Here is a 27,039-nt window from a genome sequence, read left to right as displayed (position 1 = left end):
ACTGGCGTAGCTCTTCACTCATGAAGGACGCCCCCCTATCCGTGTGGATGTAGCTTGGCATACCGAACAGACAGAACAGGCTGTTGAGGCATTTAATGACCGTGGCGCTGGTCATGTCTGGGCAGGGGAAGGCGAATGGGAAACGGGAGTATTCGTCCACAATGTTCAGGAAGTAAACATTGCGGTCGACTGATGGGAGGGGGCCCTTGAAATCTGAGCTGAGCCGCTCAAAGGGCCGTGTAGCTTTGATTAAGTGGGCTCTATCTGGGCAGTAGAACCGAGGCTTGCACTCAGCGCAAGTGCGGCAGTTCCTGGTCAGAGACCGAACTTCCTCAATCGAGTAGGGTAAGTTGCGAGACTTTATGAAGTGGAACAGCCGCGTGACCCCTGGGTGGCAGAGGTCGTTGTGGAGGGTCTGTAGCCCATCCCCGGTGGCGCTGGCACACATCCCTCGTGAGAGGGCGTCGGGGGATTCGTTAAGGGCCCCTGGCCGGTAAATGATGTCATACTCGAAGGTGGAGAGCTCGATCCGCCACCTGAGAATCTTATCATTTTTAATCTTCCCCTTCTGTTTATTATTAAACATAAACGCTACCGACCGCTGGTCGGTAAGTAGGGTGAAGCGTTTGCCGGCTAGGTAGTGGCGCCAGTGGTGCACTGCCTCCACGATGGCTTGGGCCTCCTTTTCCACGGAGGAGTGTCTGATCTCGGGCCCTTGGAGGGTCCTCGAGAAGAAAGCTACGGGCCGCCCCGCCTGGTTGAGGGTGGCCGCCAAGGCAAAGTCAGACGCATCACTTTCCACTTGAAATGGAGTGTTCTCGTCCACTGCCTGTAGCGTGGCCCGCTCAATATCCTGCTTAATGCTTTTGAAGGCGGCGTGGGCCTCAGCAGAGAGCGGAAAAGAGGATGCTTTCAAGAGGGGGCGGGCTTTGTCGGAGTAGTTGGGGACCCATTGGGAATAATAAGAAAATAACCCCAGGCACCTTTTCAGGGCTTTGGGAGTGTTGGGCAGGGGCAGCTCCCGTAGGGGGCGCAATCGGTCGGGGTCTGGTCCGATTTCCCCATTCTCCACCACGCTGCCTAGTATGCAGAGGCGCGTGGTGTTGAAAACGCACTTGTCCTCGTTGTAAGTGAGGTTGAGTTTTTGTGCGGTTTTCAGGAACCTCTCGAGGTTCGAGTCGTGATCCTGCTGGTTGTGACCGCAGATGGTGATGTTGTCGAGGTAGGGGAAGGTTGCCTGCAAGTGGTGGTCATCGACCATGCGGTCCATCTCCCTCTGGAAGACCGAGACCCCATTCGTCACCCCAAAGGGGACTCTGAGGAATTGGTAGAGGCGTCCGTTCGCCTCGAAGGCGGTGTACGGGCGGTCCTCTGGTCTGATAGGCAGCTGGTGGTACGCTGACTTGAGGTCGATGGTGGAGAACACCTGGTATTGGGCGATTTGGTTCACCATCTCGGATATGTGGGGTAGCGGGTAGGCGTCTAGCTGGGTGTATAGATTAACCGTCTGGCTATAATCTATCACCATCCGCTTCTTCTCGCTACCCCTCACCACCACCACTTGGGCCGCCACGGGCTGTTGCTGCGTTCGATAATGCGCTCCTTCAGGAGCCTGTCTACCTCGGTCGCGATAAACTGCCTGTCCTCCCAGCTGTACCTCCTGCTTTTGGTCGCTATTGGCCGGCAGTTGGGAGTAAGGTTCGTGAATAGCGAAGGCGGCTTTACCTTCAGGGTAGCCAGACCGCACACTGTGAGGGGCAGCTGGGACCCACCGTAATTGAGCGTGATGCTTTGGTGGTGGCACTGGAAATCCAGGCCCAAGATCACGCTCGCACATAGATTCTTCATGATTAACAATTTAAAATTATCGTATACAGTTCCGTTAACGGACAATTGTACCGCGCAGTAACCCACAACGGTCGATGTCTGGGTTTTATCAGCCATCGAGATGGTGCCCCGAGCAGGGACCACCGTTAGAGAGAGTTGTTGTGCTAGTTCAGGGTGGATAAAACTCTCCGTGCTTCCACTGTCAATTAAACATTTAACCCCGCACCCGTTTACCTCGATGTCCACCATTGATTTGGATAGTGGGTGCGGTCTGGTCCACTGTGACCGATGCCACTGTAGGGCCCTGATCGAGACAAGATGGCATCCACGCTGTCTGCTCACAAGATGGCGGACCCCACGAGGTCGGGCAAGATGGCCGCTCCCACGGCGCACACGCGGCGGTGGCGGGTTTTCCAGCGGGGTTCCCTCTGCACACCTTCCCAAAGTGCCCCTTCTTACCGCACTTAAAGCAGGTGGTGCCTTTCGCCGGGCACAGGTTTCTGGTGTGCTTCGGCTGCCCGCAGAAGTAGCAGTTGGGGCCCCGACGCGTCGCGGCTGTCGTAGGGCTTCTGGGGGGAGAGCGGGGCCCCAACGGTGTCGGGCTGCCGGGCGGGGAAGATGCCTTCCAAGATGGCAGCACCCTTGGTGCACACGTGGCGGCGTGGGCGGCGCGGGCTGAAGAGTAGGCGTCCGAGTTTCTCTGGGCCACATCCAGGGATCGCGCTGTGTCCACAGCCTGTTTCAGGTCCAATCCCGTTTTTTCCAGTAGTCTCTGCCGGATGTAAGTGGAGCTGAGGCCTGTGATAAAGGCATCACGAACAAGCTCGTCAGTGTACACTGCGGCTTTTACATCTTGGCACTTGCAGTCTTTGCCAAGCGTTTTCAGGGTGACTAGGAACTCATCCAGCGATTCCCCAGGTCGCTGTGCGCGAGTAGCGAGCAGATGCCTAGCGTACACCTCGTTCGTAGGCTGCTGGTAATGCGCCTTTAGGATGTCGCAGGCGGCCGGGTACGTGTCGCCGTCTTGGATGAGGGGGTAAACTCGGTGGCTTACCCAATTCCGCAGGATTCCGAGCTTCATACTTTCGGCGTCCGTAGCGCCTGTGACGGCTACGGAATTGTCCAGGAAGAATTCCATACACTTAAACCAGTGTCCGAAGCGTGCCGATGCGTCCGAAGCATGCTGGTCCAAATCCAAACGTTCGGGTTTCAAGAGTTGATCCATTGCGTTGAAAATTTAGTTAATAAAATTGATGTGCCTCAATGAATCCGAGACTCGACGTTAACGGAGCAAAGCAAGGCTTTTATTAACTAAGAAGGTAATACACAGTGGAGAAGTGTCTCCCATCCAAAGATCTGCTGCACTGTCTGTGAGACAGTACAGCCTGCTTAAGTAGTGGCCAGGTATGGGCGGAGCCCTACACACAATACAGTACCGGAGGGGAAATGAAACTGAAACTAAACTAAACACAGAGAATACAGTGCCTGATGAACGGCATATCTAGGCCGCGCCATCGAATTCTCTCTCTATTTCTGCTGCTATCGCACTCGATTTGGAATGGGATAGTGGAGGAATATCCAGGTTATAAAATGAATTGGCATGCTTTTTGCCCTGCAGGCTCACTGGCCTACACCCTCCTGATATTTTGTGTGGTCAATGAACACTCTGTTCTACGGGTGCACACCAGACACAATACTTTTAATTATATTGATAGATACTGTTGGGGGCTTTAACCCCCAAAAACGGGCAGATTTGGGTCAGGTGGTAGAAATCTCAACCACAACCCCAACCCGCCCACTTCCATTTTTAGCGGAGGGCAGGCAGGTGGCCAATCCACTCCCAGGAGGCAGGTTGACACTTTAAATATTATAATGAGGCTGCGTTTTAAATCTCCATTTTAAATTTAACGCTGGGCGGCTGGGTTTCCCAGGCCTCAGGAAACCCACCAGCTAAAGGAAGGCAAGAAGTGCTGGATCCAAGAGGTAAGTGTCTTTCCACTTACCTGCTGGATCCAGTGTCCCTACCTCGCCCACTAAACCCCCCCCCACCACCATCACAATTAGACACTCGCGACCCTTCCGATCTCCCTTCGACCTCCCCCATGAGGCCTCCGATCTCCGATCCCCTGAGCCCCTCCCTCCCCAGCCAGCCTTCCCATCCCTGGCCCCTGACCCCCCTCCGGCCCACTGATTCCAGCTTTCTGACCCCTATCCGATCCTGGCCTTCCGACTTCCACCCGATCTCCGGGGGGGGGGGGGGGGCGGGGGGGTGGAAACAGAGAAACAGAGAAAAAAATGTTAATCAGACCCTACCGTTAAATTTGGCAGGGCCCGAGGGAAACCCGTTCTCCCGGGTTTCCAGATCACAATCCAGCCCCCGCCCTGCTCCCTACCCACTATATCCAGCTAATCTATAAAAAGGCCTTTGGAGCAACCAAATACAGGGTTTTGTTTTCTTGTAAGACAGTGTTCTTACAGAATAAAAGTTAAAGATTTTGAAATTTTTCGTGTGTTTCTGGTCAGTGGTGATGTCACATGTTGGCTTGCGTTTTCTCTTCATTCATAGTTCTGAACAACAGCTGAGACCCAGTAGAATCCCAGTGAGAAAAAGTGACGTGCTTGCAACCCACGGAAATCTGCGCCTGACCAGTGCAGCCAGTCGTAACCCTGTGCTGAACGTGTTGAAAAGCGTACAGTCAAATGTTATACAGCAAGAGCCTAAAGGATGTAAGTGCAAGATTCCTAGTTCTAATTAGCCTCTTACTTTTGGGTTTTATTCTGGGTATTTTTCTTGGCTTCAGACCATCACGTAGGTAAGCCCTCAATCCCTAGCATCTTCTTACCTGCCCAATACCTAGATAATTGGTACTGAACCAGAAAACTCTTGTTCACGGCTCTTTGGTTACCAGTTATGTCATGTTCCCTCGCATGATCCTCTATCTTTACAAGTTGGTAGAATACATTTTTCATGAGGCCATGTCTATAAATTGCTAAACAGAACTATTAACTATTAAATGGATAAATGAAAAGAAGCAATTACACATTGTAGATTTACTGTGGTCACAGGCTTACTTACCCTCCTCTCCCTCAGAAGGTAGGAAAAGAACAACGTTCAGTTGAACTAAACTGCATTGATGCAATATCCCTGAAAATTAATCTTTACATGTTAGTTTGTGGTTGGTAGCCCATGGATTCTGTCTGGTCTATCTATCGCTCTCTGATGACTTCAGATAGATTGTTCAATTTGAACCAAACAGGCTGGAAAATACTTCTCAAAATTAGACCAGGTCTCTTAAACACAATAAGAGCTGCTAGTCCAACATGTATGCAAAAAAAAGCCCCACAAGATGCTTGTATTTGAATTCAATGGTTTGGCCCCTCCCTTGGACACTAGGCCAGACACATCTATACTCTGGAGCAATTGTGTCAAAGAAGGTCGGCAATTTTCTGTGAGTGAACCTGGTTTTAAACCCATTTGTACCGTGACGGAAAGAAAGAAACCAATGATACATGATGGACAAAAATGCCTCATTTACGTCACAGTAACCATGACTTTCCTCTACCATTGCAAACCTTATTTGCACAGTCCTTTTCACATGTTGAAGGAGGGTAAGGGTTATGAAGAAGTGGTTGAAGATGATCAAGGTCACAGGAGTGGAGAGGTCACAAGAGAGGGGTAGGAGAGTTTACATGGAGGGGAGAGGTTTTGAGAGGACAGAAGAGTAGTACATTTGGAAGAGTGCAAGGGGAGCTGGAATGGAGATTGAAATCACCACAGATGAGGAATTGCTCCACCCAGAGGCTGAGGGAGGGATTGAAGAAAGAAGGAAGACTACTTGGAGAGAAACTCAGGATGGGCTATTAAACAATGAAGATTTTAAAGCAGCGGCAAGAGAGCTGGAACAGAGTTAGGTGGAGAAGATGCAAGACGTGTAGGGGGAAGAGCCAAGGTGTGGCTTGTTGATGAGGGCCATGACACCAATGCAGCAGTTTGAGTGTGGGGTAGGTAGATATGCATAAAAACACAGTTACAACACGGAAACAGGCCATTAAGCCTAACCAGTCCATGTTGGCACTTGCCCTCCACAAAAGCAAATAGTTCTCATCACATTTACTCACCCTGTTCTCGTATCCCATCAACCCCTCTTCCTTCATCCACCTAGCCAATCTAAACTTGCCTTAACTACTAATCCTGGAAGTGAATTTCACAACCGTACAATTCTTTGTGTAAAGAAGTTTCTCCTGCCCACTGTCTTAAAAAGAACAAGAACTCCTTGTTCTTGACCCCTTAACTGCTGGAAACAGTTTGCTTCTATCTACCCTGCCCCATCCTTTCATAACATTAAACACTTCTATCATATTACCCCATAATCTGCATTGTACTAACAAAAAAACACTCAATTTCTGAAGTCTTTCTTTGTATTCAGGTAACATCCTAGTAAATATGTGTTGCACCGTCCCCAAAGTCTCAATATCCTTCCGATCGTGTGGAGCCCAATACTGTACAGAATACTCTAACTGAGGTCTTACTAAGGTTTTATATAGGATCACCATTACCACTTGGCTTTTATATTCTATACCTTTCGTGATAAAGCCGAGATTCCATTTGCTTTGTTTTTTTACAGTCTTATCAACTTGAGGTGCTGCCATTAATGTCCTGTGAACATGTAGCCCCCAAATCCCTCTGTTCTTCCACAGAACCAAGCCTACTTCCATTTAGAATATAATGGCTGCCAGTAGGGGAGTTTTCCTTGCGGGGACCCTGTGCAAAGGTTTGGTTTGTAGTGCTACAATTTACTAGACAAACTTATTACTAGATCTGTTTGGGGTCCCTGACTGATTCGGGGCCCTGTGCAATTTCACAGGTTGCATGGTCCTGTCGTTGCCCTGATTACCGCTGTTATTTTATTTACCAAGATGCATCACTTCATACTTAATGACACTGAATTCCATCTACTTTTCAGCTCAATCCCCCATCTTATCAATATCCCTTTGCAGCTTCCTCTGATCTTCTAAAGAATTAACTGTGTGTCCTATTTTGTTATCATCTGCAAATTTCAGCACCACTCCCTCTAGGCCTACATCCAAATCATTGATGTACACAGTGAACAGAAGTGGCTCCAGAACTGAACCCTGTGGGGCACCACTACCCATTTCTGTATCACTTTGAAAAGCTACCCTTAACTCCGACTCACTGTTTTCTCCTTTCCAACCAATTTTTCATCCAGTTTGCTCTTCTCCCCCCAAATTGCATACCCTTTAATCTTCTCGTAATCTGCTGCATGGTACCTTGTCAAAGGCTTTCCTAAAGTCCATGTACACTACATCCATTGCATTTCCTCATCTACAATGACTGTTAGCTCCTCAAGGATTCTTTGAGGTTTGTAGGTATGTACATCCCTTTTGATAGCTGTGCTACTTCTAACTATTTTCTCTTTTACCTCAATAATTGGTGATTTTATCCTTAATTGGGGACTCTCAAATTTTCCCTGTAACAGATGTTAAACTAAATGGTCTGTAATTACCTGGATTAGCCATGTCTACCTTTAAAAAAAATTTTTTTTTAATGCTTTCCACTTTAGTCACTGCTCGCAAGGTACCCACCCACATTTAGCTCATCTACCTGATCTATTTCATTGCTCATAGCTAGATTTAGCAATACCTCTGCTCTTATAGGCCTACTAATGACTGAGGAATTGTATTTTAAGGATTCCATCCGCTTTTCTTCATTTAATCCCCCTCTGTCCCAATTAATAAGTGGATAATTAAAATCTTCCAGATTAATAATTTTGTTATTGCTACTCATCTCTCTAATCTGACTCCAGAATTCCACTTTCATTTCCTTCCCACAATTTGGAAGTCTGTAATACCACCCTACTCATGTAACAAGCCCTTTTTCTTTATCTTTGTGCTTCAACCATATTGACTTGGTACCCCTTGCTTGTCTACATCATCCCACTCCAAAGCATGTATTCCCTCTTCTACCAATATTGCCACTCTGCCTCCTTTCTATTCCTCCTAAATATATATCCCAGTATGTTTATTTTCCATTCTTGTCTGGTTAACCAGCCAGGTTTCTGTTAATGTTATTACATCTAGATCTTTTTGTAAAATAATTGCTTCCAGTTCCCCCATTTTATTTCCCACACTCTGCGCATTGCAATACCTGCATTGTAACCTTTTTTGTAAGACTATTGGATTTGTTTTGTCTTAAGATACCCCCTACTTTTCCTTCAGTCTTTTCCCTGTTTATAACTTGTCTATATCCCTCTTACTAAATTGTTTGTTGTATGAATATTATCCTCATCATCTGTAACTTCTAAACTGGAATAGGGCTAACTTCAATGGGATGTGAAAGGATCTAGCCAGGGTAAAATGGAACCAAAGACTGATGGGAAAAACTGTAACGGAACAATGGGTGATCTTTAAGGAGGAGATGTTCCAAGTACAGGCTAGGTACATTCCAACAACAGGGAAGGGTAAGGGAACCAAAGCAAGGGCTCCTTGGATGATGAGGGAGATAGAGAAGATGATGAAACAAAAAAAGAGGGTGTATGGTAAATGTCAGGTGAATTCTTGAAGGGAGAACCAGACCAAATACAATAAGTTGAGAGGGGAAGTGAAGATTAAAATAATATTGGCAAAGAGAGAATGAGAGTAGAATGGCGGTTAACATAAAAGGGAACCCAAAAATCTTCTATCGGCATGTAAACAGTAAGTGGGTAGTAAGAGGCAGGGTGGGGCCTATTAGGGACAAAGAAGGTGATATATGCTTAGAGGCGCAGGGCAAGGCTAGAATACTCAATGATTACTTTGTATTGGTGTTTATTAAGGAGGTGGATGCTGACAAAATATCAGTAGAAGTGGAAAAGGTAGAAACAATGGAGGGGTGAAAATTGATAGACAGGATGTACTAGAAAGGCTGGGTATGCTTAGAATGGATAAATCGCCTGGTCCAGATGGCTTGCATCCCAGATTGCTAAGGGAATTGGGGGAGGAGATAGCAGAAGGACTTGCCATAATTTACCAATCTTTCCTAGATGTGGGGGAGGTGCCTGAGGATTGGAAAGTGGCAAATGTGACACCATTGTTCAAGAAAGGGTGCAAGGACAATCCTAGTAACTTTAGTTTAACATCGGTGGTGGATAAAGTTTTAGAAACAATAATCAAGGAAAAAATTAACGGGCACTTGGAAAGCTTTAAGCTAATTAAGGAGAGCCAACACTGATTTGTAAAAGGCAGATTGTGTTTGATTAATCTAATTTAATTTTTTGATGAAATAACAGGGAGGATTGATGAAGGGAATGCAATGGATGTTGTCTACATGGAATTTAGGAAGGCGTTTTACAAAGTAACACATAGAATGCTGTTTAACAAAACTGAGGCTCATGGAATAGATGGGCCAGTGGCAGCTTGGATAAGGAATTGGCTTAAGGACAGAAAACAGCGAGTTGTGGTAAATGGCTGTTTTTCAGACAGGAGGATGGTAGACAGTGGTGTTCCCCAAGGGTCAGTGCTGGGGCCACTGCTTTTTTTGATATATATAAATGGCCTGGATATTGGAATACAGAGTAGAATTTCTAAATTTGCTGATGACACCAAACTTGGGGGTGTGGCAAACAGTGAGGATGATACAATCGACTGCAACAGGACATAGAAAGGCTAGCAGAATGGGCAGACAAGTGGCAGATGGAATTTAATACAGAGAAGGGTGATGCATTTTGGCAGAAGGAACAGGAAGAAGCAATATACACTTAATGGCACAGTTTTAAAGAGTGTGCAGGGACAGAGGGACCTGGGAGTTAATGTGCATAGGTCCCTGAAGATGGCGGAACATATTGGAGAGAGTGGTTAGCAAAGCATATGGGATCTTGGACTTCATAAATAGAGGTATTGAGTACAAAAGTAGAGAAGTTATGCTGAACCTTTATAAAGCGCTGGTTAGGCCACAACTGGAGTATTGCATCCAGTTCTGGTCACCACACTTTAGGAAGGATGTGAAGGCACTTGAGAGGGTGCAGAGGAGATTTACCAGAATGGTTCCGGGGATGGGGGATCTTAGCTACAAGGACAGGTTGGAGAAGCTGGATTTGTTTTAATTAGAGCAAAGGAGGTTGAGGGGAGATTTGATAGAGGTGTACAAGATTATGACGGGTTTGGATAGGCTAGACGGGGAAAGGCTGTTCCCACTTGTTGATGGTACAAGGACTAGGGGACACAGATTTAAGGTTTTGGGCAAGAGATACGGGGGGGGATGTGAGGAAAAACTTTTTTATGCAGCGAGTGGTGAGGACCTGGAATTCGCTGCTGACAGAAGTGGTGGAAGTAGAGACACTCAATGCTTTCAAGGGGAGACTGGATAGGCACTTGAGGGAAGTAAACTTGCGGGGGAATGGGACTGACTGGCTTGCTCTACAGAGAGTCAGCACGGACTCAGTGGGCCGAATGGCCGCCTTCTGTGCCGTTATGACTCATCTATTTCTCACTTTTCTGAATAGCTCTCGCCTATCCCAGAATTAGTGCCAGTGCCCAACAAAGTGGAATTCCTCTCTAGCCAAGCATTAACTTCCCTAATCTTCCCTATTCTAGTGCATAGCTGGGGGAGTAATCCTGGAATTGCTGAGAAATTCTGCTCTTAAACTTGTTTTCTAATCTCCTAAATTCATTTTGTAGTCTTGAAGTCTTTCTTTACCTTCATCATTGACTCTCGCATGGACCACGGTAACTGGCTGCTCTTCCTCCCTTAGCACAGTCTTTTCCTGCCTATTCGATATGTCCCTTACCCTAGCACCTGGGAGGCAACAAAACATTCAGGAGTCTCGGTCTTGACTGCAAAAGTTTGTGTAGCACCTCTAACCATTGAATTCCTTATCATTACTGCACTTCTGGCCTTGTTGCTAACCTCCCCCCCTCCCTTATCCCAAGCCTTCTCTCAGTTGTTATGCCATTGATATTTATTTGACAGCCTTGTCTATAGTTTCAAATCTGTTTGACAGCATAAGTTCTCTGGGTCCTTCTGTTCCAACATTTCCCTCCTGCCTTCCCCTGCCCTTTGGATAGTTACTCATCTTTCCATCTGCACTGCCTGCTCCTCATCGCTGTGATGACCCTTTCATACTCGCGTTCCAAAATCTGCACTCCCTCCCTGATCTATCGGATTGTCTCCATCTCCTCCTCAAAATCTGAGATTTTGAGCTTGAGCGATACGAGTTGGTGACACTTCCCACATCTGTGTTTGCCTGAGTCAGCACCTGGTGCTGGAAACTCCCACCTTGCAGAAATGACACCTCACTATCCCTCCCTTTGCTGCTATTTTTAGGTTAGTTTGTTCTACTGTAACATTTATATTACTTACATATGATATCAGCTAATCTACTCCTTCCCCCTCTGCACTTCATTCCCACTCTCACCAAATTCCTGTTTTAGAAGACGTTACTTTCACTGTTCCCAGCTCAATCAATGATGTGCTCTTCACTCAAGCTGGACCCTTGCAACTATCTCCCTTTATATACCTTTCAGACACGAACCAGTTTCAACAGCCAATCAGCCTCCAATTACACAACATCTAATTAAAATTTGCTCAGGTGAGCTTCTTACAGATGACTGATGGTTAACTGCCAACTGACAAGTTCAATAAAAAGCACATTTTAGTCCCACTCTCTCTGAATTCCCATTTTAGAAGACCTTAGGGCTGGATTTTCATTGAGGAGGCGTGTAGGAGGCGGGACTACAACTTTCGGGGCTGTAGTCCCGCCTCCATCGAGTTGTGGACAACCCACGCGATTTTCACTTGATTGACCTTGTTGAGCCCGCCTAGCGGGCTCAGCAGGCCAATTAAAGGCCACCCGGCAACAGGTGACATCACAGATTGACATTTCATCTGTCAAGAGCTTTTGACAGATGAAATATCAGTGTTTGACAGCTGTTTGAAGCTGTCAAACGCTGACAATCTGTACTCCAGGTTAATTCCTTCCTCTCAGGATGATTTAGAGATCTCCGGAACAGAAAGCTGAATGCTGCAGATTTTGACAGATCGCGGCCATTCTGCTTTCTGTGCCGGTGAGATGAGGGACTCCCGAGACCTGAAGGAAGGAAGGCTGTAAAGGTAAGTAAAACTTCTTTAAACACTTTACACACACCAAACACACTTACCTCTTCACTCATGCACCCATCACTCACCTGAACACCGGACATCTCGACCCCTCCAAGCCTTTCATCCTGACGGCCCGCCTTGCTAACTTGGCGTGGTTTGGAGCTGCCGGGAATCCCACACATCACCAGTAAAAATAGGGATTAGGCTAAAAACTGCCTGTTAACTATCTGTTAATAGGCAGTTAATTGGCACTAATCCCCTTCCCGCTTCAGGGAGGCGGGTCCCAGTGCGGGTCGGGTACCCGCCTCCTTTGAAACTGGCATGGAGGCGGGTTGGGGGCGGGATGGGTTCGTGCCCCCCGATTTCAAGATTGTAACCCCCCACACGCCTCCAATCCCGCCTCCACGGCTCAATGAAAATCCTGCCCTTACTCTCTGTTACCAGCTCACACCATGATGTGCTCTCAGTAGTGGAAAGTAAAGCCAAGTGGGGAAGCTTCAGTAAGAGGCAAGGTGTCACGACTATCTCTGTAATCTGAGTCCAATATGTTTGACCCTGTTTACAGTTTTGGGTTAATTCCGTGACTTTACCTGAAAAGCTGTACTCTAAGGGAGAGCAGGTCAGAGATGGGGCTAGAGCATTGTAGGCCTGATTCCCCAACCCATACTACCTCTTGGAGTCAAAGAATTAACCCTAGTGTTCACTGATCCGTATCCTTCTTCATGTGCCCCATTTTGACATTCTTCTAAATGGGGCACATGGCGTTGGACCTCAATTTATTGGCTCCACTATACTTTCAATTCCTTTCTATATGGAGAAGCACAAATATCTGATTTTAGGATTCAGGCACAGAAATTATGATGTCAGCAGCATAAACTGTGCATTGCAGCCCATTTGCAACACCTACCTTAATTCATGTAAGAAATCACACAACACCAGGTTATAGTCCAACAACTTTATTTGAAATCACAAGCTTTCGGAGCGCTGCTCCTTCATCAGGTGAAGTGGAGAAATGCATAAAGACACAGCTTATATAGTCAGAGAATAATGACTATATAAGCTTTGTCTTTATGCATTTCTCCACTTCACCTGACGAAGGAGCAGCGCTCCGAAAGCTTGTGATTTCAAATAACGCTGTTGGACTATAACCTGGTGTTGTGTGATTTCTTACATTTGTCCACCCCAGTCAAACACCGGCATCTCCACACCATACCTTAATTCAAATAAAAACATGTCTCCAGAATGAACTGTGCAGTGAAAAATGTGGAATTCTAATTTCTTCATGTATTTAGTTATGTTTGCCTAGTTTATGGTGACTGCACTTCAACATAATTCATTGTATGTATTCATTGTTAAGTGTTTTGAGATATTTCTGGAAATGTGATGAGATGCTATACAAATTCAAGTCTCTCTTATAATTAATTGAATTGTCAATAATTCCATACAAATGCAAACATTGGGAAGGTTGGTGGGATAGATGAAGAGGAAGTAAGTAAAACATTTTAAAGATTATTTTAACTTAATATTCATTTTTAAAGTTTTGGATTCAAATATTGAAGAAGTCACAGTTTGAAATATACATATTTACACACCAGATTATTCCTAATTTGACCTGAGATAAGAGGTAAATAATCAATGTATTCTCTTTCTTGACAGGTAGCATGTTGAATTGTTCTGCAATGACCTTGGCTCCATCAGTACTGAAATGTGGTACTCAAGACTCTGTATGCACCATTAATAGTGAAGCAGAAACTCAGCTGGATATCTCTGAGAAGGTACTCATAATTGGCATAGATCATAGTATCTTTTGCCCAGCACGGGACAGTGCTAAACTGTCTGCAGTAGCATAGTTAAGCTGTTTGTTTCACAACCCTGTGGTGGCAGGTTTATTTTTCCAATCTAACTTGTGTGGAAATGCACTAGCATTCAAGGAAATAACGCATGATTTGCAACAAACATATATTCCTCCAGGGCATAAAAACCCAAAAGGAAAAGTGATCCAACCATGGCTAACAAAAGAAATTAAAGCTAGTATTAAGTCAAAGGAGGTAGCTTATAAAGTTGCCAGAAAAAGCAGTCAGCCTGAGGATTGGGATCTTTTTAGAAATTAGCAAAGGGGGACCAAGAAATTGATAAAGAAAGGGAAAATGGAATATGAGCACAAACTAGCGAAAAATATAAAAACGGATTGTAAAAGCTTCTATAGGTATGTGAAAAGGAAAAGACTGGTGAAGGTAAATGTAGGTCCTTTATAGTCAGAGACAGGAGAATTTATAATGGGGAATGAGGAGATGGCAGAGAAATTAAATAAATACTTTGTTTCTGTCGTCACGGAGGAAGACACAAAAAACCTCCCAGAAATACGAGAAAACCAAGGGTGTGGCGAGAATGAGGAACTTAAAGAAATTATTATTAGTGAAAAAGCTACTAGCAAAATTAATGGGACTAAAAGTCGATAAATCTCAAGGACCGGATGACCTACATCCTAGGGTTTTGAAAGAGGTGTGGCCATTGGGATAGTGGACGCATTGGTTGTCATCTTCCAAAATTCGATAGATTCTGGAATGGTTCCTGCAGATTGGAGGATAGCAAATGTAACCCCGCTAATTGAGAAAGGAGGGCGAGAGAAAACGGGAAACTTACAGACCTGTTAGCCTCACATCAGTAGTTGGGAAAATGCTGGAATCTATTATAAAGGATGCAATAACTGGGCACTTAGAAACTAATAGTAAGATTGGGCAGAATCAACATGGATTTATGAAAGGGAAGTCCTGTTTGACAAACCGATTGGAGTTTTTTGAGGATGTATCTAGTGGAGTAGACAAAGGGGAACCGGTAGATGTGGTGTATTTGGATTTTCAGAAGGCCTTCGATAAGGTCCCACACAAGATGTTGGTGAACAAAATTAGGGCACATGGAATTGGGGTTAATATACTAGCATGGATTGAGAATTGGTTAACAGACAGCAAACAAAGAGTAGGGATAAACGGGTCTTTTTCAGGATGGCAGGCTGTGACTAGTGGGGTAAAACAAAGATTGGTGCTTGTGCCCCAGCTATTCACAATCTATATCAATGATTTGGATGAGGGGGCTAAATGTAACATTTCCAAATTTGCTGATGACACAAAGCTAGGTGACAGTTGCGAAGAGGATGTGAAGAGGCTTCAAGGGGATCTCGACAGGCTCAGTGAGTGGGCGAGAACATGGCAGATGGATTATAATGTGGATAATTGTGAAGTTATCCACTTTGGTAGAAAAAACAGAAAGGCAGGGTATTACCTAAATGGTGAAAGATTGGGGAATGCAGATGCTCAAAGGGACCTGGGTGTCCTTGTACATGAGTCACTGAAAGTGAATGTGCAGGTGCAGGAAGTCATTAGGAAGGCAAATGGTATGCTGGCTTTCATTACAAGAGGATTTGAGTACAGGAGTAAAGAAGTCTTACTCCAATTATATAGGGCCTTGGTGAGACCACACCTGTAGTACTGTGTACAATTTTGGTCATCTTACCTAAGGAAGGATATACTTGCCATAGAGGGATTGCAACGAAGGTTCATGAGATTGATTCCTGGGATGGCGGGACTGTCGTATGAGAAGAGATTGCGTGAACTAGGCCTGTATTCTCTTGAATTCAGAAGAATGAGAGGGGATCTCATTGAAGCATACAAAATTATTACAGGGCTTGATAGGGTGATGCTGGGAGAATGTTTCCCTTGGCTGGAGAGTCTAGAACCAGGGGCCACAGCCTCAGGATAAAGGGTAGGCCATTCAGGGCTGAGATGAGAAGAAATTTCTTCACACAGAGGGTGGTGAATCTTTGGAATTCTCTACCCCAGAGGGCAAAACAGAAGTCGATAGATTTCTGACTAGTAAGGGCATCAAGAGATATGGTGATAAGGCCGGTGAATGGACTTGAGGCAGAGGATCAGCCATGATCTCATTGAATGGTGGAGCAGGCTCGAAGGGCCGAATGGCCTACTCCTGCTCCTATTTCTTATGTTCTTATGTAGCCAAGTGCATAATTAGCTTTTATCAGGGGATCAAGGGATATGGGGAGAAAGCAGGGACAGGGTACTGAATTTGGATGATCAGCCATGATCGCATTGACTGGCGGAGCAGGCTCGAGGGGCCAAATGGCCTACTCCTGCTCCTATCTTCTATGTTTCTATGGCATGCTTATATTATTGGAAATTCTGTGGCTGTTGCCTGGTTCATTTTGTTCCAAATTACTGTTGTAAACTGGTAATGTGTCCAAGTGTCAGAACTAGGTTACTATAGCAACAATTTGTTGGTTTGGTCTCGGGTGGGTGCAGGGGAGTCAAGTAGATATTTTTTTAAATATCTGTTTGATTGACAGCTGTATTTGTGTGAGCAAACACTGTTTGAATCCTGTGAACGGTTCACCACTTAATTCAGTTATGAATATTGTTTCTTCCAATATATCTTGAAAGGATTTTGAATGGTTCCGAGACTGACTTCTTCCCATTCAGTAGTCAGGGTTAGTGTAGTGTATGTACTTTGCAGAAGGAACTATATTCTGCAGCCCCTGTATACTGCAGTACCAGTAGTGACCACCCCTGTATATAAGCCTGTGTAGAAACTTTTGCATAGTAGTTCCAGGTTGTCTTGTAGTGATCAATAACATGTCATTCTATAGTGGACACTAGGTGGAGCCGTAGAGCTGTATATAGCTGTATGTATAAGACTACACTACCCAGCTGTATATATATTAAGACTACATTACCCATGAGGCACTAGGCTACCCAGAAGGCAACAGTCAAGATGGCAGCCTGCACACAGGAGCACACATGCTGCATCTCTACAGATACTGTACCTAGAGAACGTGTACTGAATAAATGACTAGCTAGAAGCTAGCTGTGTTCATAATAAAAATGTCTAGTTATTAATGAACATAACAGTCTCCACTCAGTAAAGACCTGTTATAACCAACTCCTGCAGTCCGTGTCTCAATTATACACGGACATAATACTGGCGACGAGCAGATCCGAACTTACCTACAGTCTGCACCACCTCATGGGGATCCATCCCTGAAGCGAAGTTATCAGAGGTCGAGGCCAGAAGGAAGAAAGAAAGAAAAAATAAATAAATAAATAATGAACAGAAGAAACGGGCGTTGACCGTGGGCATCCGTCTCTGATTCATCGGAGTTGAAGATTTGCAGGAGAGGCTGTCGAGAGCGGGGCTTGGTTATCCTGTCGATGGTGTTTCAGCTAATCGGGCTGGTGGCAGGTAGTACACTGATCCTTCCTGGGCTGCGGCAGTCTAGAGCTCGATCGGGTGGCTTTTCAACGGGGCCGAGCAGCGTTGTCGGGAAGAGGAGAGAGAGAGGGTGGAGCACACAGGGCGCGGCCAGTGCTACGAAGCCGGGCAGCGTACAGACCCGAGAAGAGGGAGGCAAGTGTCCCGCAGGGTTGCTCCGACGACGGGGAAATAATAAAAATTAGAAGCGCAGAAAGCCGCGAGGAGCTGCAGTTTGCCACGGGAACTGCGGAGAGCGGCGTTAGCAGCAGCGCGGGGGGAAGTGCGCGAAGACCATAGGGCGTCGCCATCAAGGCATAAAATGCCAGCAACAGCGCTAGCAGCAGCGGAGAAGACAGAAAGCGCGGGAGGCGCCATCTTAATCCAGCGGGGAAGAAGGCAAAGCGCGGGAGGCGCCATTTTGTTAAATCGGGGAAGAAGGCAAAGCGCGGGAGGCGCCATCTTAGATTTCCAAGATGCCGAAGACTGGCAATATCACTGCCTTCGATAATGCAATAGAAGACTGGACCACGTATGTGGAAAGAGTCGCGGTATATTGCGAGGCAAACGAAGTAGCCGATGAGAAAAAGGCATCGGTACTACTAAACTTAATGGGCGCAAGAACGTACGGCCTATTGCGGAACCTGATTACTCCAGCCAAACCGAAGGCGAAGAGTTTTAATGAAATTGTTGATATCCTACAGGAACACCTAAATCCGACACCGCTGCTAATAGCAGAAAGAATTAAATTCCACAGGAGAAATCAGCATAAAGATGAGAGCAATGCTGATTACCTTACGGAACTATGCAAGCTGTCAATGCACTGCCAGTTCGGAGCAGGACTGGCAGATACCCTACGGGACAAATTTGTCTGTGGACTCCTGAGTGAAGGAACCCAGAAGAGGTTACTCTCAGAGAAAGAGCTGACGCTAGACAAGGCTTTCAGCGTGGCAGTATCGCACGAAGCAGCAGCAAGGGGAGCTGTGGAAATACAACAAAAGCCACAGGAATACGACACCCACGAAATGACACGGGGATTTGAAAAATGTTATCGCTGCGGCAGAACAACCCATGACCAGAAGGACTGCTGGTCCAAGGACAAAATATGCAGGCAATGCGGAAAGATGGGACACATTGCACGAGTTTGCAGGTCTGGGAAGAAGACTAATGACAACAAAAAGGCTACTAAGGAACAGTACAGGAAAGTACAAAAGATGACGGACAGTAGTTCCGAAGACCAGATGAGCAATAGTGAATCCGGGAACAAGAGACTAAGCTGTCTCAAACTTCACAACGTAATCGCAAAAGAGGATCACCGAACCATTTGGGTCACCCTCACGATAGCAGGGTCCCAAGTCAAAAGGGAATTGGATACAGGATCAGCTCTGACCATCATGAATTGACGGGACTATGAGCGGCTATTCTCACACATACCCTTGAAAGAGACATCCATTGTCTTGAAGACGTATATGGGGCAAAAAGTATACCCCAGAGGAAAAATAAGGGTGCCTGTCGAATACAACGGCAAGGAAATACAGAAATTGTATCTGTACATACTGTAAGATGGTGGACCACCGTTATTGGGACGTGAATGGATCAGAAAGATAAGTTTAGACTGGCACTCCATTCAGGCACTGACGGTGGCTGGTAAAAAGGATGACGACGTCACTTCTGGACGATTGTCAACAATCTTAGCTAACGCCAAAGAGGTATTTCAACAAGAACTGGGAACTCTTAAAGGCGTAACCGCCTCGATAAAAATAGAAGTGAATGCAATTTCCAAGTTTTTCAAAGCAAGACCGGTACCATATGCAATTCGCCCAGCCGTCGAGGCAGAGCTGGAGAATCTGGAGAATGCAGGCGTGTTATCTAAGGTAGACTGGAGCGAGTGGGCGACACCCATCGTTCCTGTCATGAAGAAAACGTTAAACAATAAGTCTGAGGAGCCAAGGAAGGTTCGCATCTGTGGGGACTTCAAGGTGACGGTGAACCCAGTCCTTCACACAGTACAATATCCTCCTCCGAGGATAGAAGATATTTTCGCCTTACTATCGGGAGGGAAGCGTTTTACAAAAATTGACCTAGCACAAGCATATTTGCAGATGGAGGTTGAAGAATCCTCTAGGAAGTATCTCACGATAAACACTCACAAAGGTCTTTACCAGTATAATCGACTGGTATTCGGAGTAGCATCAGCTCCGGCGATATGGCAAAGAGCGATGGAACAAGTCCTGCAAGGGATTCCGGGGACTCAGTGTTACTTGGACGACATCCTAGTGACAGGTGAAGATGACAGTGAACACCTTGCCAACCTAGAGCAGGTGCTCACTAGACTAAGAGAACATGGGCTACGAGCCAATCGCCCCAAGTGCGAGTTTTTTAAGAAACAGATATCGTATTGTGGCCACATGATTGATGAAGAGGGGTTGCATAAGTCCCCTGACAAAATTGAAGTGGTAGTTAAGGCTCCAGCGCCTAAAAATGTGTCGCAACTGAGGTCATTCCTCGGATTGGTGAATTACTACCATAAGTTTTTGCCAAATTTGTCCACAATTCTGCACCCACTGAACGCCCTACTACAAACGGGAGTAGCATGGAAATGGAGCGATGAATGTAAGCGGGCCTTTCAGAAGAGTAAGGACCTAATCACTTCAAGAGAAGTATTGGCTCACTACAACCCATCACTACCGATAAGACTGGCGTGTGATGCGTCTCCCTACGGCATTGGGGCGGTACTGTCACATAAATTCCTTGATGGTTCAGAGAGGCCGATAGCTTTTGCGTCACGCTCGTTAACTTCAGCCGAGCGTAACTACGCCCAGATTGACAGAGAGGCCCTCAGCCTGGTGTGGGGGTGAAGTAGTTCAATCACTACCTGCACGGTCAGAAATTTACTCTACTAACTGATCATCAACCTCTTGTCTCCATTTTCAACCCTCAGAAGGGCGTACCGATAATGACAGCACAACGGCTACAGAGGTGGTCCCTTTTCCTAGGGACACACCAATATGACATCGAGTACAAAGGAACTAAACAGCATGGGAATGCTGATGGATTGTTGCGACTACCGTTGCCGACGGTGGAAGAGGCACCTGCAGTGGATCCAGTGGAGATATTCCACTCGACCATAGTCGAATGTCTCCCTGTGACGAATGCAAACATAGAAAAGGAAACACGAAATGACCCGACACTCTCCTGGGTCTATGATTTAACGGTGAAGGGATGGCCAGCACATGGCGAACCACTGCTGCCAGCATTCTCGCCGAGAAGCGAACAGCTGTCAGTGTGCAGAGGAACCTTGATGTGTGGATCCAGAGTAGTAATTCCACCCAAATTGAAGGATAGGGTGCTCAATGAGCTTCATGAGGGTCATCTGGGAGGGGTAAAAATGAAGAACTTAGCCAGAGCGTTTGTGTGGTGGCCGGGAATCGATAGAGAAATGGAAGAGATGACCAAGAGCTGTACAGGATGCCAGAAGGTCCAAAACGCCCCACCACAAGCCCCTCTACATCCATGGGAGTGGCCCTCATCTCCATGGCAAAGGGTGCACATTGATTTTGCTGGTCCCTTTATGGACTCGATGTTTTTAATTGCGGTGGATGCACATTCAAGGTGGCCAGAGGTAATAAAAATGTCCTCAACCACCACAGAAAAATCTATCGCAGTCTTACGAACCATATTCGCCAGAAATGGGCTGCCTGAACAGATTTGCTCCAACAATGGACCACAGTTTGTGTCTGAAGAGTTCCGGCGGTTCTTAAAGAACAATGGTGTTAAGCATTACACATCCGCCCCATATCCAGCCACCAATGGATTGGCTGAGAGGTTCGTTCAAACATTCAAGAAGGCTAGCAAGGCAATGTGTAATGAAGATATACCCCTACAACACAAGGTGGATAACTTCTTGTTTGCCTACCGGAATGCGACACATGCGGATACCAACCAAACTCCAGCCATGATGTTCTTCAATCGAAGACTACGATGCCGCTTGGATTTGGTTAAGCCAAACATCAGAAGAGATGTGGAGAACAGGCAGTTTCAGAATATGAATGAAAGGCCGACCAGGAGTTTTAAGATAGGTCAACCAGTTTTGGCCCGGGACTACCGCACAGAGAAATGGCAGCCAGGAACGATCTGTACACGGCAAGGACCTCTAATGTATACCGTGGACGTTGGAGAGAGCATTGTAAGACGCCATGCTGACCAGGTTCTAGAGTCACTGGAAAACGTCAATTCCACACCACAATCCGATACACCTGGTGATGAACCCGAAGTACCAATTGCATCTACCTCAGAATCGGTGATATTGGAAGCAGACGAACCAAACAACGACGTTGATCCCGAATCAACTTTGCCAGAAGAACCTGATACCCCAAAGAGGCGTTATCCAGACAGAATCAGGAAGCCTCCTCAAAGACTGAACTTATAATTGCTTAACTTCAACTAATGTATCTAGCAACCGTAATTGTAAATATGTTATTTAATTATTAATCGAATGTTATGTACTGTTTAGCTCAAAGGGGAGGAATTGTAGTGTATGTACTTTGCAGAAGGAACTATATTCTGCAACCCCTGTATACTGCAGTACCAGTAGTGACCACCCCTGCATATAAGCCTGTGTAGTAACTTTTGCATAGTAGTTCCAGGTTGTCTCCACTCAGTAAAGACCTGTTATAACCAACTCCTGCAGTCCGTGTCTCAATTATACATGGACATAATAGTTAGGAGCAAGTCAGGGTAATAAACCGTTGTATTAGACTAATCTGGAAATGTGTCTTGAGGTTCAGTTTTATATTGAGCTTTATTGCAGGAGAAGCACCTTTGTTGTCCTCCCCAATTTGAGGAGTATAGTAAAGGCTGCAATTATTGAAAACCTACTGTTTGTATTTAATGCCCAGTGCCTGCTCTACTCCAGGCTGCCCAATTTTTCAGAGGGTCCTAAAAAATAGTTAGGCTGCTCATTAACATATGGAAGGGAACGAATCCCTGTTTTAGATGGTCATCCGGAACACCTGAAAATTGTCTGATCCCAAAACGACATTGTGACGTTTCTCAGGCATCCTTGGGGCGCAGGGCATAGTCCTGCAAAACTGGTAATTTTTGTCCCCATTTTCCATCCGGAAAACGTGCAATAAGAACCATTTTATGACCCATATTTTACAGTTTCTAACTATCAGTATGACTCCCACGGCATTATTCGTGGTGTGTCAGGTGATGAAGCATTTTATAACAACCAAAATGTGGCACAGCTCACTGTGCTGGTAGTGAATATATAGATGCTATTTTTAATTATATAGATGGTAAAACCTTCTGTACTAATGTTCATTTTAAAAATCAAACTCAATTTGATATACTTAAAGTGACGATTAGACCCCAAGTTATAAGTTAATTGGAAAATGGCTGTTTTATTTTAAGTATTATATAAGTATTATATGTCAAGTAACAGAACAACAAGCAACAAAAAAGAAACATAATACACAGAGAGAAGTATGTAAGGCTTTTGACCTTTTTAACTAGGCTGAAGTATTTTGAATAAGTAGGATTTTGATGAGTATCCTGTTAAAACATTTTGCTTATTATTTAGACATATCTTAAAAATCTGAAGTGTGTTCTACATTCCTTTCCCCCACCCCCAAGATAGTCAGTTTCTGTAATCTAAGTATACTCCATCTCCCAGAATGTCCTCAATAGCCATAGGTTTTGGACACTAATTGTATAGGAGTGCAATGGATTGAAATAGTGATTGAACACTGAAACAAATGAAGAAAATGACACAGCAATGTATTTAATTCATTTCAAATTTTACATAAGTTTAGATGATTGAAGAAAATTATTAGAATAGTTCTGATTATCATTGTTTCCATAGTAATTTTTGTACCTTTTTCAACAGCTTTCACTGGCAACTGGAACAGAGCAGTTACCCACATATAGACAGATATTTTCATTTTGCACTGATGGCTGATACCATAATTCTACTGTTTCTTTGGTTTGTATTGAAATCTTTTATTGTGTGTATTTTAGGTCTGCCTGAATTGGGTGTGTGTCTGGTGTCAATTTACCTGTAACTTTTATCTGTGTGTTTAAGTTGGTGTACGTGCAAGCTGCTTCGCGCTCAAAGCTAGCATTGTCTCAATATGCCTTCAGTGGAATGTTAGTGGTTCCCTATTCTCATGGGGTAATAAGCGAGGACAGCACTATTGGTCTAAACAGTACCTTTTTACATAGTTTAAAAATACTTTACCAACTCTTAACATTGATTCTCAAACTTTTCATCAGAAACTGGATTGCTTAATAAACTGACCACACGTGGACCACTTGTGTCCCATTGAAGAAAATATTAGAGCCAACCTTACTGGCCCTTGTAAATCAAAGTTTAGGCTAGGCCAGGACTGAGAGCTGAACATTCCTGGTTACAAAATATTCAGGAGGGATAGGGTAGAAAGAAAAGGAGGCAGAGTGATGCTTGTACTGGCCTCGCTAGACGTGCTCCTATCTAGTTATCCAGCAAGTTAAACACTTATTCAAATAATTCCTCGTGAAGCTGTTTCACTGTTTGAAACTTTACTTGAACAAATTTGTGAAACTGTAAACAAAGACAAAGTATGTTTTGTACATAAACTGAGTACTATACATTCGATATTACATAAGATATAAACATATTTACAACAGTAGAATAGACTAATTGTATAACTAACTAACATTTGGACTAACTTCTGTAACTACCAAATATTAACCTTTTATAAACATAGTATTGTCAAAATACTACACTGACAAAGTTGCTATCATGCTATCAGACAAAGATACTCACAGATATTGCGCCTGGCCTAACATATGAGATCAGATTACACTGGATTACGAATCCCTCATGGAATTCTCCATTACTCAAGTCAGGTACTTCCTGGGTCAAACAGGAAGAAAGGTAGAAAGGTCAAATGACCTCTGCTGCATACAAACACTGCTAAAACAATAACCACCACCAGAGGGTGCTATCTGCATATAAAATGTCCATAAGTCCAGAACATCACTGCTATACAATAGCTACCACCAGAGGGTGCTATCTGCATGTAATAAGTCCAGAACAATGCTAATATTCAAAGTAACCATTGCAGCAATATAAAATAGGGTTGATACCAAAGCTGAATCCTTTTGGTTATGTAGTAAGATGGGAACTGCTACTTTACTGGGAGTATATTGTGGACCACCAAATAATAAGAACATAAGAAGTAGGAGCAGGAGTAGGCCATATGGCCCCTCAGGCCTGCTCCGCCATTCAATAGGATCATGGCTGATCCGAACCTAGACTCACGTCCACTTCCCTGCCCGCTCCCCGTAACCCCTAATTCCCTAATAGAAAGGAGATGGAGGAAGCGATAACATAAGAAATAGGAGCAGGAATAGGCCACTTGGCCCTTCGAGCCTGCTCCATCATTCAATAAGATCATGGCTGATCTTGGGCTCAAAGCCACTTCCCAGCCCGCTCCCCATAACCCTTCACTCCCTTATCTTGCAAAAATGTGTCTATCTCCACCTTAAATGTATTAAATGACCCAGCCTCCACAGCTCTCTGGGGCAGAGAATTCCACAGATTTACGATCCTCTGAGAGAAGAAATTCCTCCTCATTTCAGTTCTAAAAGGGCAACCCTTTATTCTGAAACTATGTCCCCGAGTTCTAGATTCCCCCACGAGGGGAAACATCCTCTCTGCATCCACCTTGTCGAGTCCCCTCAGTATCTTATATGTTTCAATAAGATCACCTCTCATTCTTCTAAATTCCAATGAGTATAGGCCCAGCCTGCTCAACCTTTCCTCATAATTCAACCCCTCAACTCTGGAATTAACCTAGTGAAATCGTCTCTGAGCTGCCTCCAATGCAAGTATATCCTTCCTTAAATAAGACCAAAACTGTACGCTGTACTCAAGGTGTGTTGTACAGTTGTAGCAGGACTTCCCTGCTTTTATACTCCAACCCCCTTTAAATAAAGGCCAATATTCCATTTGCCTTTTTGATTACTTGCTGTACCTGCATGCTAACTTTTTGTGTTTCATGCACAAGGACCCCCAGGTCCCTCTGAACTGTAGCATTTTGTAATCTCTCTCCATTTAAATAATAGTTTGCTTTTTTATTTTTCCTGCCGAAGTGGATAACCTCGCACTTTCCCACATTATACTCCATTGGCCAAATGTTTGTCCACTCACTTAGCCTGTCTATATCCCTTTGCAGATTCTTTGAGTCCTCTGCACAACTTGCTTTCCTACCCATCTTTGTATCATCCGCAAACTTGGCTACATTACACTCGATCCCTTCATCCAAGTCATTAATGTAGATTGTAAATAGTTGAGGCCCCAGCACCGATCCCTGTGGCACCCCACTAGTTACTGTTTGCCAACCGGAAAATGACCCATTTACCCCAACTCTCTTCTTTCTGTTAGTTCTCCATCCATGCTAATATATTACCCCCAATTCCGTGAACTCTTATCTTATGCAGTAACCTTTTATGTGGCACCTTATCGAATGCCTTCTGGAAGTCCAAATACACCACATCTACTGCTTCACCTTTGTCCACCCTGCTCGTTACCTCCTCAAAGAACTCCAGCAAATTTGTTAAACATGATTTCCCTTTCATAAAACCATGCTGACTCTGCTTGACTGCATTACGATTTTCCAAATGCCCTGCTATTGCTTCCTTAATGAAGGACTCCAGCATTTTCCCAACGACAGATGTTAGGCTAACTGGTCTATAGTTTCCTGCTTTCTGTCTCCCTCCTTTCTTAAATAGGGGTGTTACATTTGCAGTTTTCCAATCTGCTGGGGCCTCTCCAGAGTCCAGGAAATTTTGGTATATTGCAACCAATGCATCCACTATCTCTGCAGCCACTTCTTTTAAGACCCTGGGATGCAGGCCATCTGGTGCAGGGGACTTGTCATCTTTTAGTCCCATTATTTTACCAAGTACTATTTTCTTAGTGATAGTGATTGTCTTTAGTTCCCCCCTCCCTGTGGCTCCTTGATTATCCATTATTGGGATATTGTTGGTGTCTTCTACCGTGAAGACAGATACAAAATATTTATTCAGAGTCTCTACTATTTCCCCGTTCCCCATTATTTATTCCCCAGTCTCATCCTCTAAGGGACCAATGTTTACTTTAGCTACTCTCTTCCTTTTTATTTTATATACCTGTAGAAGCTCTTACTATACGTAGACAAATTAGAGAAAAATGCAGGTACAATGGGTTATAGGAGCAGGAGTAGGCCAATGGCTACAGTGACTGCAGCATAATTAAATTACATATAAAAATTGAAAAGGAGAGCAGTTAAAATAAAGGTATTTGAATGGAGAAAGCCAATTTCAGTGAGATGAAAAGGGAACTAACCTAGATAAATTGGAAAGAAAAATTGGCAGATAAAACCACGCACAAACAATAGGAAACATTCAAACAGGAGGTGATTAGGGTACTGACTGGACATATCCGCAAAAGAAGAAAAGGTGGTTCTTTAACTGAATAGATAAATTAAACTTTAAAAAAAAAAGAGCTTTATAACAAACTTAGGGCTAATACAAAAGAAAATCAAATGCAATGTGAAGGGGGGAAAAAGAGTTTTATAAAGCTAAGAGGCGATAGATGAAAGAATGACAGGCAACTTAAAAAGAAATAGTAAAGTTTATAATCTCAAAAAAGTCAAAGAATAGTTAAAGAAATTATGGAGCTGATTAGATATGAAAAAGGAAATCTTATGAAGGAATGGCGTAGATACTTTCTGAATACGCCATACGCCTCGGTGTTCACAGAAGAGTGTGGTAATTGGAATGAAAGGGTACAAGAGGTGCAGGTGGAGTAATTAGGAATGATAAGTATAGAT

The 27,039-nt window shown here is 44.6% G+C and overlaps 1 protein-coding gene across 12 annotated transcripts in view; it reads left to right on the top strand.

Annotated features, from left to right (window-relative positions):
• Nucleotides 1-27,039, top strand: part of agbl5 (AGBL carboxypeptidase 5) — a 264,564-nt gene that overhangs the window by 226,474 nt on the left and 11,051 nt on the right. For 5 of the 12 annotated variants that reach the window (XM_085996885.1, XM_085996882.1, XM_085996883.1 and 2 more), the window contains 3 exons: nucleotides 4,394-4,554; nucleotides 13,577-13,695; nucleotides 23,070-23,165. In XM_085996885.1, the coding sequence (XP_085853011.1) occupies nucleotides 4,394-4,554; nucleotides 13,577-13,695; nucleotides 23,070-23,141 (352 nt within the window). In that variant the 3' untranslated portion in view covers nucleotides 23,142-23,165. Of the gene's footprint in view, nucleotides 1-4,393; nucleotides 4,555-13,384; nucleotides 13,409-13,576; nucleotides 13,696-23,069; nucleotides 23,166-27,039 lie in introns of those variants that run through there. The other 7 variants (XM_085996892.1, XM_085996893.1, XM_085996887.1 and 4 more) reach the window with 6 other exon arrangements.

This window comes from Somniosus microcephalus, chromosome 9 (assembly GCF_052327205.1).
Source record: "Somniosus microcephalus isolate GS21.2 chromosome 9, FLI_Smic_1.0, whole genome shotgun sequence".
Lineage (NCBI taxonomy): Eukaryota > Metazoa > Chordata > Chondrichthyes > Squaliformes > Somniosidae > Somniosus > Somniosus microcephalus.
This window is presented reverse-complemented; position numbering and strand designations above follow the sequence as displayed.